Below are 12,746 nucleotides of genomic sequence, written 5' to 3'. Positions count from 1 at the left end.
TGTGTAATGCTGTGTTTGCTGGTGCCTTAGCTACTGTGCTCTCACCACAAGCTCTACTACTGCACTACAGAGCTGTTTGGGTGCTGCAGAGCTAACTACCAATGAAGTCTTTATAAAATTTACATAAATTGCACTGTGTACCATCAGGCCTAGAAGTTATGAAAATTTCTCAAGACATCCTGCAAGTGTTATTTCGCCACTCGATTTCATCACTTACACGCTGAAGTTCCACTGCGTGTTGAAGCTATCAAAACAAGACAGCTTTCTAAATTGAGCACGAACTTTTCCAACATGAGCCAGTAGGAGAAACAGTTCTACATTACTCACCTTGCAGAAACAGAAGTAGCACAACTGCATTAGTATACATCAAGTTAATTGGTGTATTAATTTTCTTGCTTAATATGATGGTGCATCAAAAAAATTCTTGGCACACAGTGCTGCAGGATGTTGAATGTTGTAAAATGTTTAAGCAAGTGACAGCAACTGTAGTGCAAGAAAGTATCTTGAGAGGTATGTTCATGCTTTACCTCAAAAACATTTGGGCCTGTTGACTGGAGCGACTGGAGTGCCTTACAATAATGTGTCAGGCTGCGTGCAACTCAATTAACAAAAGGATCTGCAAATTTGTGAAAACTTCTTGATCATTCGCCTTACGGCCCCGACTAAGCCCCATGTGATAACCACTTGCTTCATTTGTTACAAGATTCATCTTGGTGGCAAATATTTTGCCCTCTGACATATTAGCTGCTTTTGTTACTGGGATGCTGTGGGAGGTGGTGTGCTGTGGGACGAGGTGCTGTGGGACGTAACGCTGAGATGCAAGAATGGTTTTCAGCTTGTCATCATGCAATATACTTTTGACCACTTTCCTTTAGCAACATATGTACTGCCTTCCTTCAGAAAACTGGCACTAACAAAACTGTATATAATCCCACTTTGCACTGATTACAGCACATGCAGAAAACTGCATCATGGCTCAAGCCTTCAGCTATATGATTAGTGCTACATTCCATAGGCAGTTCTGCAGCGATGCCAAACTGGATCTGCAGCAGATTTTTAGATCTAAATTAAACTGCAACAAGAACAACAAACATATTTAATTGCATGGGAATGCAGTGGGCACTTAAGGAGCATTCAGCACTGCCTGCTTTTGACAAATAAATAGTTGCATTGGTGCATTTTCTCCATGCTTTCCGTGGTCCCCCCCTCTATTCCTGCTAGAAGCAGTTACCTTCAACAATGGCTTCAAGAATTTCATTTGAGCGTTTCTTATTTACAGCGGCTATGCAGGCATCTGTTTACTCCGGTCCTCCTCTCTGCAAAAAAAGAAGGTAAACATTCAGGACATGACAGGCACATAGTATGTACTAGCGATAATGCTGATAGGTAATGACAATGACTGGCTATGGAAATGACATGCACACAAAAGAGTGTTAAGAAAATAAATATTTAACCTTTTTTCATGATAACTGAGATTAATCGTTACACAATTAGAGCATATGCCCATTATTGCATTAGAAAAAAGATGTAAAGAACAAATAGCTTAAAACAGCATAGGTATGGGCAAGTTGGAGAAGCACCAAACCTTATAGCACCAAATTCCTGAACGCTGGTCGGGAGAATGACGAAGGATGGAGCAGTCGTTGTAGAGCATTTTTTGGATCTATTTTATTGGCAGGCATAACACGCTCGCGACGTCGTGAAGTGTTATAATGGGTATTCGACGCAACTAATTGAAGTTGCATTAAAATAGAGACCACAAACGCTGCTTGTTAACGGCACCCCGCCAATACGAGGGATATCATCAACGCTGCAAATTAAACGAAGCGCTCCAACAGACGCGTCAAGCGAATCGATTTGATTTATCACTCATCGGCGGCCACCTTACTCACCTGGATATAGTCGCCTTCGTACTGAGACATTGGTTTCCTGGCGTACCGAGCAGGCAGCTGAGATTCATCAATACCGGTACCACGCGGCGTGGATCCCACCGGTTTGGAGCTTGCAGGCGCAGCGCTGCTCGTTGCCTTCATCGCCGTGGATGAGGCGGTAGTTTGCGTCGGCCCTGTAAGAACTTCGCGACATTGTGAACTACGTCAAAAAAGTTGTCCTACCAAGCAACCTCACGACGCTGCTGGATCCTTCTCACCTCTGTCCGGTCTTGCGCTGCCCGCGCGAAATTTTATCAGCGGGTTATGTGGCTTGATTGCCTGCAAGAACGAGAGGTGCAATATCTGCAATGAATGAGTTTTGCATTCTGAAAGCGACATCACGCTCCCAAACTTTCGCGTGCTAGAGGGCCACTCATCGCCCGCGCAGCTTGGTCACCAGGAGGAATCGGCGGCCTTTGCTGTCAGTCAGAAATTAAACCGTCCACGACGTTTTAACTCCGGGCGCTTGCTCAAGGGCGTCCTTCAACACAAGTTCTGTTTCGGCATCAAGCACATTGCGGTTCCTGGCCAGAAGGAGCAGCAGCCAGCGGGATCAGACGCCGTAATTGTTTACTCTTTTGCCGTTCATTGGTCTGCCCGGAGGAAACAAAAATAATAATGCAACCGACCTGAATAACTCTCGCTGAAGACGAAGCCATCCGCGCCGCCGCAGCCGCCAATGCTGACCGCACCAACAACCCAATTTTTAGACTGCCAGCACTGCCCAGGTGCGGCACATTAGGGAAGCTTTACGTTTGGTTTAATCTACGGCTAAACATTTCGCAAGAGGAAGTTTTGTTTTGATTATAACAGCTAAGCTTATTAGCCAAGCATCCACAGCAGTATAAAATTACGCGTTATTGTCGCGTTTTATATACTTTTTATTAAAGTTACGTGCACGTGACTTTTACGTCACATTTTACTATGGCGGCTTCCTAATAGCAGCGTGTTCTGCGCTGTTTTGCCTGTCTGGCTTCGTTACGCTGCACTGTAGATGCGCTTTCGGGTGACTCACCAGCATATCGTGTAACAGCTGTTTCTGTATTTAAACATGAGCACTCAATCAGGAAATGTGAGCAGAAGTCGAGGCCAAAAGCACCAGAATGCAACGGCTTTTAAGAACACCCTTCACGACACCAGTGTGCAGACAAAACGGATTCTCAATACGAAAACTGAAAATCTGTGCGCCAGGTGCAAAGATATTATCGAGTGGAAAATCAAGTACAAAAAGTATAAACCTTTGACAGTTCCCAGGAAGTGGTGAGACACTTTAGCTTTCTTTGTGGCCTATGCTTCAAGAAGTACACGGGCTGGTTTGTGCAAGCCTGACTCATTTTTATGCTGACAAGATTTACATCTCACTTTTTGCAAAATAAGTTATAGTAATTTGTGGTAAGGCTTTATTTATTACTTTCAGCCGTATTATTCAGCAGCTTCTTTGTGTTATGTTGGTGTACATAGAAAAGGGAACATTTTTACCTTTTATCAAGTAGGGTTGTCGTTTAGAGCTTAAATATAGAACAGCAGTATGACCTTTAGGGCATAGTCTATCATCCGCAGAGTCTATCATCCCAAGTTGTAGCAAAGTTGTGTGTTGATTAATTTTTTGTTCTTTTCGTGCCAGTGTCAAGTGTGAAGGCAAAACAGTCAAGTTAGCATACCACATAATATGTGGCACTTGTGCACAAAGGCTAAAAATCTGTGCGAAATGCGGAGCAATTAATTTACACTACATTGGAAGGCTTGATTCTGCATGTACTGTAAGATGAAATATGCCAGTGGACTCTTCCCCACATTTTCACCGCATTATGCAACATTTGTTGACTTGCATAGTAGTTTAAAAATTGATGTTCTGTGCTTTCCTGCGCTTTCGAGAGAGATGCTAAATATATTAGTAGGCAAGCATACTGTTGTCGCTTTTGCACACATAGGCAACAATTGAAAAACTGCTCTTTTGTAACTTGTGCAAACAAAATTGGAGAGGACACTTAACACATCCACTGCGTCACGGATCACCAGCACGTCACGTCATTTATTCATGCTCTGCGGCCTCGAAAGCTCGATCACATAATGAAGCCATGGATCAGATTTTATTGTGAGGTCTAAGGAGGCGGACCTGACTATAACATCTGTCCCATGGCTTCGTCGTGGGACTTGGTATTCATGGTACTGCAGCGGCGGCCTAGTGGTCTGAGCATCTGCCTGGCATGCGGGAGGTGCAGGGTTCGATCCCCAGTGCTGTTGGGTACCCACCGGTAATACAGTTGGTACAAGCTTTTCCCTGGTCTGGTGCTCGGCTTATTTAGGGTGAAGTGCTTGGGAAATGGGTCTTTGACCTCACCTCGAGTAGAAGAAAATACCTTGTGCCACGGCTCTCTTTGGCCACAGATGCCCTTGCGCCATAAAAACCCATCATCACCACCATGGCCGCAAAGCATAAAAAAATGATGTGACCCACTGGTGGCCCATGACGCAGCGAACTTGTTACTCTCCTTAAGGGTATGACGCGATAGCATTAATGGGTAAATGCCCATATATGCGGAATTGGTCATTCTCATCATTACATTCATAGGTCGCTGGGAGTGGTATGAGGACACCACTCCTTGCACAAGGGGGTTAAGGGATGCACCACTGCTCTGCGATGGCAGGTGCTGTCACCGGTGGGGCTTGTGCGACCCAAGCTGCTCTTCCTGAACACCCTCTCGCGACCAATCATTAATTTAACTGCCACCTGCCACAATGGTCAGTTTGTTCACAGTCTGGTGGGCAGGTTGTAATGACGCCACGAGGTCATGTGACCTAGGTGGCCCACCTAGGTTGCTTCTCCGGGGATGCTTCAACAACCGTAATGCCAGCGGTGTATTTTCTGCAGAGTGGGAACCTTAATGCTATCGCGTTAAAAACGGTATGTACATCTGGCCAATTTTTCAACAGTGTCACACGACCATTGACCTGCCGGCTTGCCAGTGCCCCTGGCATGGAGTGGCAAAACAAGCGAGAATAAGCACATGTAGCATGGAGTGGCGAAACAAGTGCATGTAACACGTGCTTGTTTCGTCCCACATGCTCCATGCGCATGTGTTTCGCCAACACATGCGATTGTTTCGCCACTCCATGCCATGGGCACTGGCAAGCCGGCAGGCCGATGGTCGCTTGACACTGTTAAAAAGTTGGCCAGGTGTGCATCAGAGCAAAGAACCACACACCTAACAGCTGGCTTCTTGATATCTCCCCTTACCCAGTGTTGCCTGAGTGCTGTGCTCGTTTCCATAACAATACCTTCCAAAATGGAAGAAATGATGGCAGCCATAATAACTTGCTGCCTAAGCAAATGACAGACCTGCTGTTGTGCAAAGCTCTACAGTGATATTAATTGGAAAAATCCCTATAACGTCATGTTTTGAAGTGTTTGGCTTTTGTATGCTTCACGTGATCTGCTGCTCATTTGTGATGTCGCAGCTGTCTTCAGACTGCTGAAACTGAGACTGAAACAGCCTCGAAGAATAAATTTAGTTATAAGATAGGTACTGAGTGTAGACGAATTTCGCGTGTTTATTCCTGTTTACTAATGTCTTGAGCATCGTTCGAAAACAAAAATATGCTATGAAAATATTGGTGTCTTGTCTCTACCCTTTCAAAGAGCTCTCTGTTCGCCATATTTAGTATAGCATGCCTTCTTTCATTTCTTGTTTTCCCACTGTTTTGATGCTATTATGTTCATATTTCATGTTTTATAATAATCAGCCATTCCTCCTGTTTAGTGCTCTGGACTGCCTTATGAGTTGTCAAAAGAAAGCCATTGCAGTAACTAGACAAGCACTCCAAAAGATGATTGTTGGTTTTTGAACATGCAGCTCTCAGGTGACAGAGGATGCTGATGAGACAGATTCTTCGTGAATATATTTAGCGTCTTAACACAACTGCTGTGATCCTGAAAGTGTGAGTGTACTTGTCTTTTCTGATATGTGCATGTTTGGGATAACAAGAGGAGTGGACTCTTTCAGCTATTTTTTTTACCTCTTTCTAATTAGATGAGCAAAAATGTAGTCTGTTTGAAAAATGTAAGTTCTACATGCTTGTGATTGTTTTGCACTGTTTTGTGGTAAGCAATCCATAAATAGGACCCTTTGTTTTCATAATAGTAATAATAATTGGTTTTTTGGGGGAAGGAAATAGCGCAGTATCTGTCTCATATATTGTTCAGCACGTAAGGGAAGGGATAAAGGAGGGAGTGAAAGAAGAAAGGAAGAAAGAGGTGCCATTAATTGCGACCACCTGGGGATCTTTTGACGCGCACTGACATCGCACAGCACACGGGCGCCTTAGAGTTTTGCCTCCATAAAAACACAGCCGCCGCGGTCGGGTTCGAACCCAGCAACTCCGGATTAGTAGCCGAGCGCCCTAACCACTAAGCCACCGCGGCGGGTCCTTTGTTTTCAGCGAAAACTCTATTGTACCCGATTCTTGCACTCCAAATAGAATAGATAAAAATTGTGCTAAACACAATTTGTACCCAGGCATAATACTTGTGCCACATGGGCAACTTTAATGCCATTAAGTGCATACTGCTTTAAGATTTAATGGCACTCGCGCGGTGCTACACACACAAATTTAATGGCATTAGCCCTGCTGCTATTCGTGGCATACTATTTCGCCACAGCTCCTTCGCTCGAGCAGTGCATACTTTCTTGCTCATTCCACACGCAGAAAAGCATGGAACTGTGTTAGGAACAACTTCTTAATCAATAGCAGGTGGTTCGGCTGCTGGCCCGAATGATGCGGGTTTGATCCCGGCCGGGGCAGTCGAATTTCGATGGAGGTTAAATTCTAGAGGCCCGTGTACTGTGCGATGTCAGTGCATGTTAAAGAACCCCAGGTGATCGAAATTTCGGGAGCCCTTCACTGCGGCGTCTCTCATAGTCTGAGTTGCTTTGGGACGTTAAACCCCCATAAACCAGAAAAAAAGTAGCAAGTGGTTAATTCATAACTTTCACTCAGATAAGGTGGCTCTACTGCATTTTCGATGCGAAGAGCGCCACTTTTTGCAGCACTTCTGGCAGATACTCTCAGTTTGTGTGCTGACGCGCGAGTTTAGGGCTACTTTTTCAACTTGTCAAACAAAAACAGTGGTTTGCAAAGTAATCTGCAAAATAATCTTTATATTACATTTGAACCTTCCCGAGATGTTCTGCTCATTAATCAGGTGAAATTTTAGGCTGCCTTGCGAGCGTTATCATCGTTGCTTTCGTGTGCCGACATTAAATGCTGTAGCATTTATAGTTGGATCACTTGTTCCGTCTACTAATTTCTTGCTCCTGCATTGCCACCTTTTTCAGGTTTCCTTCATGTTTGAGCATCCCATGAATACCAGCTGCAATGCCTTTTGCAGTAAAAGGTCTGCTGCTGCACATTCGCATTGCTTGTGATGCTGTAGCATCAATTCATTGTGGAGTCAACTTTGGACTCCATGCTGCAAGGAACAGTACAGTGACATTCACAAACTTGTCTTGTCTGTTATTTTTGGCCTCTCTTTATGAAACAGTCAACAAGAGAATATTGGGTGTCGAATTGTAACATCAGCAAGGATTTTAAGTAAGACATTCTTCATATGCAGAGTTTTGTGTAATCACAAAAAAGTGTAAATATTGTTATTTATGTGCTTTTGTACACTTTGTAAGGGATCTATGACACATAATGTTGTGTTTCTAATGTCGTTTTGCAAATCATATTCTCCAATTTGCCCATGAAATTGTGTCTGCCTTACTCATTGCTTGTTTTGGATCGGCCACTTTGTGCAAAGCAGGTTTTCCCCTGAGTACCGTGTTTAGTGAAAGGAAAAATCCAAAGTGTTTAGCATTGTTGTGCCTTGTCTGCTAATTTTTAAGTTTGCAAATACGATAGACACTGCGGTTTTAACAAAGAACATAGCGTTGAGACAGCACACAGAAAAGGCAAGGGCAGGAAAAGTGCCTGTCCTGTCTATATGCTGTCTCAACGTTCTTCATTCAGACATTGTGTCTGACCAACTGGCTCCTCAGCATACTTTGTGAACACTGTGGTTTGCCCAATCCTGCCATGTAGAGTGGTACCTCCTTAGTATGGACACTTTGGTTTCTGAACGGAACTGGCAAAAAAGCGAGTTGTTCGTGTTAACAAAGAAAAAATTATGCTAGGATTAAGGTCTGCTTCTGTTCATAATGGTTGCCAGCGAAGTTAAAACGACATGATTTTGGCCAGCTCCAAGCCCATTTTCCTGGTTGCCGTTGTGCAGCTTGACCCGCTTAGTAATCAGTGATGTGCTTGAGGGTGTCTCATGACTAAACAACCTAACTACTACGACGACTATTCACAGCACTCGGCCAGCTGACAGCTGCTGAATGCAGCTTTCTACGTTGCTCAAGCTGGAGAGGGAGTTATCATCACAGTCATTCACGCAAAATGGAAAACTGTGGGGCACACCGATTGGGTAACTGCAGTGTATAACGTGAAACCACAAAAGAAAAGGGCCATCTCTCAGCCATTTGCCCTTTTTCACTGCATTCCTCTGGTGCATTCCTCAAAAGTGCAGAAATTGAAACACTTGGTTGGGGCAGTATAGATTTTTTTCGCATTACTGTCCTTATTAACGAGACAAAAAATACATGAGCCCTAATGGGTGCTATGCATTTTCCCCTTGTTCATTGTCCGGACCATGTTTCCGTATTAGTGAGGCATAAATACATTGAAAAAGTTTCGTCCCCAGAGAAATTGTCCTTAATTCGAGTAGTCCATATTAACAGGTATCATATTTATGAGGCTTGACTATATAGAAAATTGAATAATTGTACAAGTTGTGATCTGCATCTTTGCTGTACATGGCACATGAAATAAAATATTAATGTGGTAGTGATTCTGGCTTTGAGTTATGTAGAACTACTCAAAATGCATGCAGCATAGGAGAATAAACTTTGTTATGCCTATTCTGTTTGCTTTTAACAAGGGTGGGTGCAATGCCGAAGAGGCTTTGTCCAGCTTGGTGAAAATGTCTTGCTGCGAATGCTTTTTTTTTTAAACTAAATTTTCAATGGTTTTAGACAGTTGTGAAATTTAAGAATAATGCACAATCACAATTTTTTGAAGCACTCCAAATGAATTTTGCAAAATAAGTGCAGCCCTGCTAAGCTAACCACCAACGATATTGATTATATGTTCACCCCAGCCACGTATGCTAGACTTGCAACCGTATGATCTTGTCATTAACGGCACATTAGGGACCATGATGAGCTATTGTACTCACTGGTATGCAACATGTTTGCAAAAGCATGGGGAACCTGATACAGCCATTGTTGAAATATGAAGCTGTGTGATGTGTGCATCTCGTGGTTTAGGTGCATGCAGGTATAGTGGTCCTTTAAGAAAGTGTGCTGTGACTTGCTAGGCATTATAGGAGTGTCGAAGGCTTTTAGGGTACCTTTCCTGTTTCTGACTGTTTGGCACAAGAATGACAAACAGTCATAATGCAAGAGCTTTGTGTCATTTAGCGAATTTAGACATAATAAAGGAAGGAAGCAGTTTCATTCGTGCAGCAAGTTGTTTGCAGAACTGTGTTGCATTTTTGCAGAGACCGATTTATCAGTCACTCCTGGAGGGGATGGTTGGGGGGTGGGGCATCCCACTTAAGCCATGTATATTTTTAAAAATTTTTTCGGTGCAAAAATGAGGTTAGGCATGATTTTCATGTGTAAAATTTCTCGTTATGAAGGCTGGTCACTGTACCGTTAAATCTACCGCTGCGTTTTTTGAAAATTTTAGTCTGAGTGCATAAATGTCAAACCACAGGTTCTCTTAAAAATGTGACAACCCTAGAACCGGTTCTTGTGTTTGGAGCCCACTTTTAACACAAGTGGAAATCACTAGGTGGCGCTCGTGCCATGCCTTCTTTCAAGCAGCGCCTGGGTGTGAGCAGTGAGATAGCACGCCACATGCATGTTGCCGGGTGACATGAGCTCCTAAGCCCCACAGCTTCGGTTTGATGTGTATGGAAGGTCTGCATTTAATGTGTGGCAGCCAGTGCTTAAAGTCAGGCTCCTTCATAGGCTCCTCTAGTGATTCGAGGACAGGTGGAGAGAGAAACAAAGAGAGACAGAGAAAGCGGCTGGCCACCTCTTTTACACTTTTTTTTCAGAGGGGAGAAATCATTTTTAAAGGTTGTTGCTTTCTTAGTGTACGACACAGACCTGAAACAAACGATCCCCACATTCTGCCACAATGTTCATTGTGTGCTGTTGTGTAGCCTTAGAGCGGAGTGGCGAGCTCTGGACTGACTCGTGGTGTGAGGTCATGGGTTTCTTTTTGTCTTCCTGCCTTTGTTTAGTGTTGCCGACATTTTATTTTTCTCCATCTTGAGTTTTAGAAAACATTTTAATTTCTTACTAAAAGTCACAGTGAGATTTTCGAAATGATAGACCCACTGAAAATAACTGAAAAATCATGCTTGGGGGAACAGGCAGTGCTAAGTGCACGTTGAGTGAATACAGTATGTGAAGCTTACTAATCGAGGCAGGCTTGGGGGTTTTGGTTCTTTAATAATGTTGGCATGGCTCGAGTTGCTAAAGCTGCTTCTCTCGCGTCTTGGTGCAGCTGTAGTAGGGCAGAGAAAGATGAAAGATGGATGCCGACCCTCGGTGGGCCTTATTTGGTGATGGCAACATGAACACGAAGTCGGAATGCTCTGTTGTGGTGCTGAGACTCCTCCTCTGTTGGCTTTCTGCTTCCAATGTTGACTTTGTACACGCCCGGCTCCGCAATGGTCTCTGCCAGCTGCAACGTCACTCCACCATCGCTGCGTGAAACATGCGCGTAGAAAGTCAGGTGAGACACATGGCGGCTTGATGCAGTCTTTTACACAGTATGGAGGTGGTAAGTGTTCCATTAAAAAAAAAAAAGAATGGAAGGAAAAGACTGGTGCCGGCCATGGCATCTATACTATCTTGAAGCACCGAGCTGTGGCTGGCAGAAATTAAGAGAACGAGAGGATAGGGAGTCCAAACAGTACTAGAAGGGATAGCTAGAAACAATAAGGGGTGAGAGGATATAGAGCTGTGTACAAGGATGCATTAGTGGATGTTATTTATTTACTGCAAACATAAATTGCCTTATGACAAAATAAAATTCGCCAGAGACACGACTGCTTACGTGTGGGAATGTGAAAACATTACTGTCCCTGGGTGCATTGGCACCCACTCACACAAACACACCACGCACACACGTGTATATGATGCCACCCGGAAAAGTGTACAGCGAGTGGTTGCATCACAATTTCGAGATGGAAATTGGTTATTGAGGAAAGGAAATGGCCAGTAACTGTCTCACATCTTGGTAGAAACCTCAACTGCACCTTAAGAGAAGGGGTAAAGAGCCTGGGAAGGCACACAATTGAAGGTGCTTATGTCGATGGTTCGAATCCTTGTCACAAGCTAGCGTCCAGCTTTACTAGCACATGTAAGCTATATGCAACGAGAAATCATATGACACCACCTGGAATGCTGGACGATAAACGGTTGCTTTACAGTTTTGGTGCGAATGTTGTCGGGAAAACTGCTGCCACATGGAGTTTGGCCAGTGGGTAGTATACATAGACGAATGTCATGTGGCGGTGCTGAACTTTCTGTGTGTGTCTATGGCTGCTTGATGACGTCACCTTATTTTTGTTGTCATCGCTGGAATTTTCTGTGCCACCTGCCAGTACACTGACACACACACGCCGCCAGCTTTTCTCGTAATGAACACTTAATGCTTTCGCATCAAAATGGTGAACTAGCATTTTTTTTTTGCTAATATATGTACAACATGGGATATTACTGTGCGTTCCGTATCACTGTTTCAATCGTAAACAGCCAAAGGTTGGTTAATAGAGCGGTTCTTCGGTCCATATACTTCACCGACGAAATATTAACCCACCTTTACCCAAGTATGCTCACAGTTATTCTGAAGTTTACACCAACTTCAATCTTGGCGTCCTCCTGGCGCCGGTGTCACACACTTTAAAGTTGGCAGGAATAGTGGTTCCTGATATGATTAATTTATGGTGCATTTGATGCACTGCAGAATCGGCCTTTCGAGGTTCGAGCTTTGCTCATGGGCACGGAATAGGAGAAATGGAAGCACACATTCCAATTCATCAATCTGCACATAGACTACGTTATTTTGCACTTTTGCACCTAGCTTCTGAACATGAGCGAAACTACAGTGCGTGCACATAGCACAGTAACCGTTTAAAAACTAATTATACTACTGCAGGAATTGCGGCTCGTATTATGACGGATATTCCGCGTTTATGCGCAGTTTATGCACCCCCCCCCCTTCCCGGACGGTGTTGTGGTTTGCTAGTGCCTGCATACTCTGTAATATTTCACTGCAAAAAGTACCATCCTTTTTGGAAGCTGTAATCGATTCACGATGCGACTGAGTGCAGGTAGAACGGGGGTGCCTGCGGATTTGCATCGGCCCTGAAGTGCTGGCAACGTGGCCTTGTTTATTGTAACTTTAGGTAGACAGGCTGGTTTTGAAGCGAGAGATAAGGGACACCGGAGATCGCGGTCTTAAATGGGAGACAAAGGTGGCAGCGAAGCAAATAAAAAACTGCGCTTCCGACGGCGACCGACGACTTTCGTCCGGTGTGTCTGTCCAAGCGATAAGGGATAACGGGTTCGCGTAATGCTGACACAACGCGCAACGCCGTTCGAGGCCTCGAGCACATGTCACCCGATCGTCACCGTCGCTTATCTTCCCGTTCCAAGGTTTGGCAACGGTTCAAATTATGCAGGCCCTTATACT

General features: G+C 44.2%; 3 protein-coding genes and 1 long non-coding RNA gene across 6 annotated transcripts in view; 2 read left to right on the top strand and 2 right to left on the bottom strand.

The window, feature by feature from the left end:
• Positions 1-1,082: 1,082 nt before the first annotated feature.
• Positions 1,083-2,715, bottom strand: LOC144125970 (alpha-ketoglutarate dehydrogenase component 4). Of its 2 annotated transcripts, none has more exons than XM_077659819.1 (4): positions 2,561-2,715; positions 2,150-2,210; positions 1,893-2,065; positions 1,083-1,316 (listed from the first exon to the last, which is right to left on the bottom strand). In XM_077659819.1, exons 1-4 carry the CDS (start codon positions 2,588-2,590, stop codon positions 1,299-1,301), a joined length of 282 nt encoding a protein of 93 aa, XP_077515945.1. In that variant the 5' UTR covers positions 2,591-2,715; the 3' UTR covers positions 1,083-1,298. The 2 variants fall into 2 exon arrangements, with proteins under 2 accessions (XP_077515945.1, XP_077515944.1); XM_077659818.1 differs by having other exon boundaries at positions 1,893-2,074; positions 2,561-2,714.
• A 125-nt stretch (positions 2,716-2,840) lies between these two features.
• LOC144125971 (uncharacterized protein C9orf85 homolog) lies at positions 2,841-3,715 on the top strand. The gene is made up of 2 exons (XM_077659820.1): positions 2,841-3,191; positions 3,556-3,715. The coding sequence occupies exons 1-2, from the start codon at positions 2,983-2,985 to the stop codon at positions 3,698-3,700; spliced, it is 354 nt and encodes a 117-aa protein (XP_077515946.1). The 5' UTR covers positions 2,841-2,982; the 3' UTR covers positions 3,701-3,715.
• A 2,023-nt stretch (positions 3,716-5,738) lies between these two features.
• Positions 5,739-8,890, top strand: LOC144125965 (uncharacterized). Its single transcript, XR_013313440.1, has 2 exons — positions 5,739-5,870; positions 7,268-8,890. It is a non-coding gene; the product is annotated as an uncharacterized LOC144125965 (long non-coding RNA).
• A 1,163-nt stretch (positions 8,891-10,053) lies between these two features.
• The window catches only part of LOC144125964 (fibrillin-1-like), a 103,772-nt gene continuing 101,079 nt past the window's right edge, over positions 10,054-12,746 (bottom strand). For both annotated transcript variants that reach the window (XM_077659810.1, XM_077659811.1), the window contains one exon: positions 10,054-10,752. In XM_077659810.1, coding sequence (XP_077515936.1) covers positions 10,602-10,752 — 151 coding nt within the window. In that variant the 3' untranslated portion in view covers positions 10,054-10,601. The remainder of the gene's footprint in view (positions 10,753-12,746) is intronic.

This window comes from Amblyomma americanum, chromosome 3 (genome assembly GCF_052857255.1).
Source record: "Amblyomma americanum isolate KBUSLIRL-KWMA chromosome 3, ASM5285725v1, whole genome shotgun sequence".
NCBI lineage: Eukaryota > Metazoa > Arthropoda > Arachnida > Ixodida > Ixodidae > Amblyomma > Amblyomma americanum.
This window is presented reverse-complemented; position numbering and strand designations above follow the sequence as displayed.

Bases quoted from the DNA above. Each gene is read 5' to 3' on its own strand.
- LOC144125970 (XM_077659818.1), bottom strand. From the start codon at position 2,590: ATGGCTTCGTCTTCAGCGAGAGTTATTCAG. The intron at 2,211-2,560 runs GTCGGTTGCATT...TCGTTCTTGCAG, and splicing joins CTTCAGCGAGAGTTATTCAG to GCAATCAAGCCACATAACCC. The intron at 2,075-2,149 runs GTGAGAAGGATC...AATGTCGCGAAG, and splicing joins CAGCGCAAGACCGGACAGAG to TTCTTACAGGGCCGACGCAA.
- LOC144125971 (XM_077659820.1), top strand. From the start codon at position 2,983: ATGAGCACTCAATCAGGAAATGTGAGCAGAAGTCGAGGCCAAAAGCAC. The intron at 3,192-3,555 runs GTGAGACACTTT...TTTTCGTGCCAG, and splicing joins TTGACAGTTCCCAGGAAGTG to TGTCAAGTGTGAAGGCAAAA.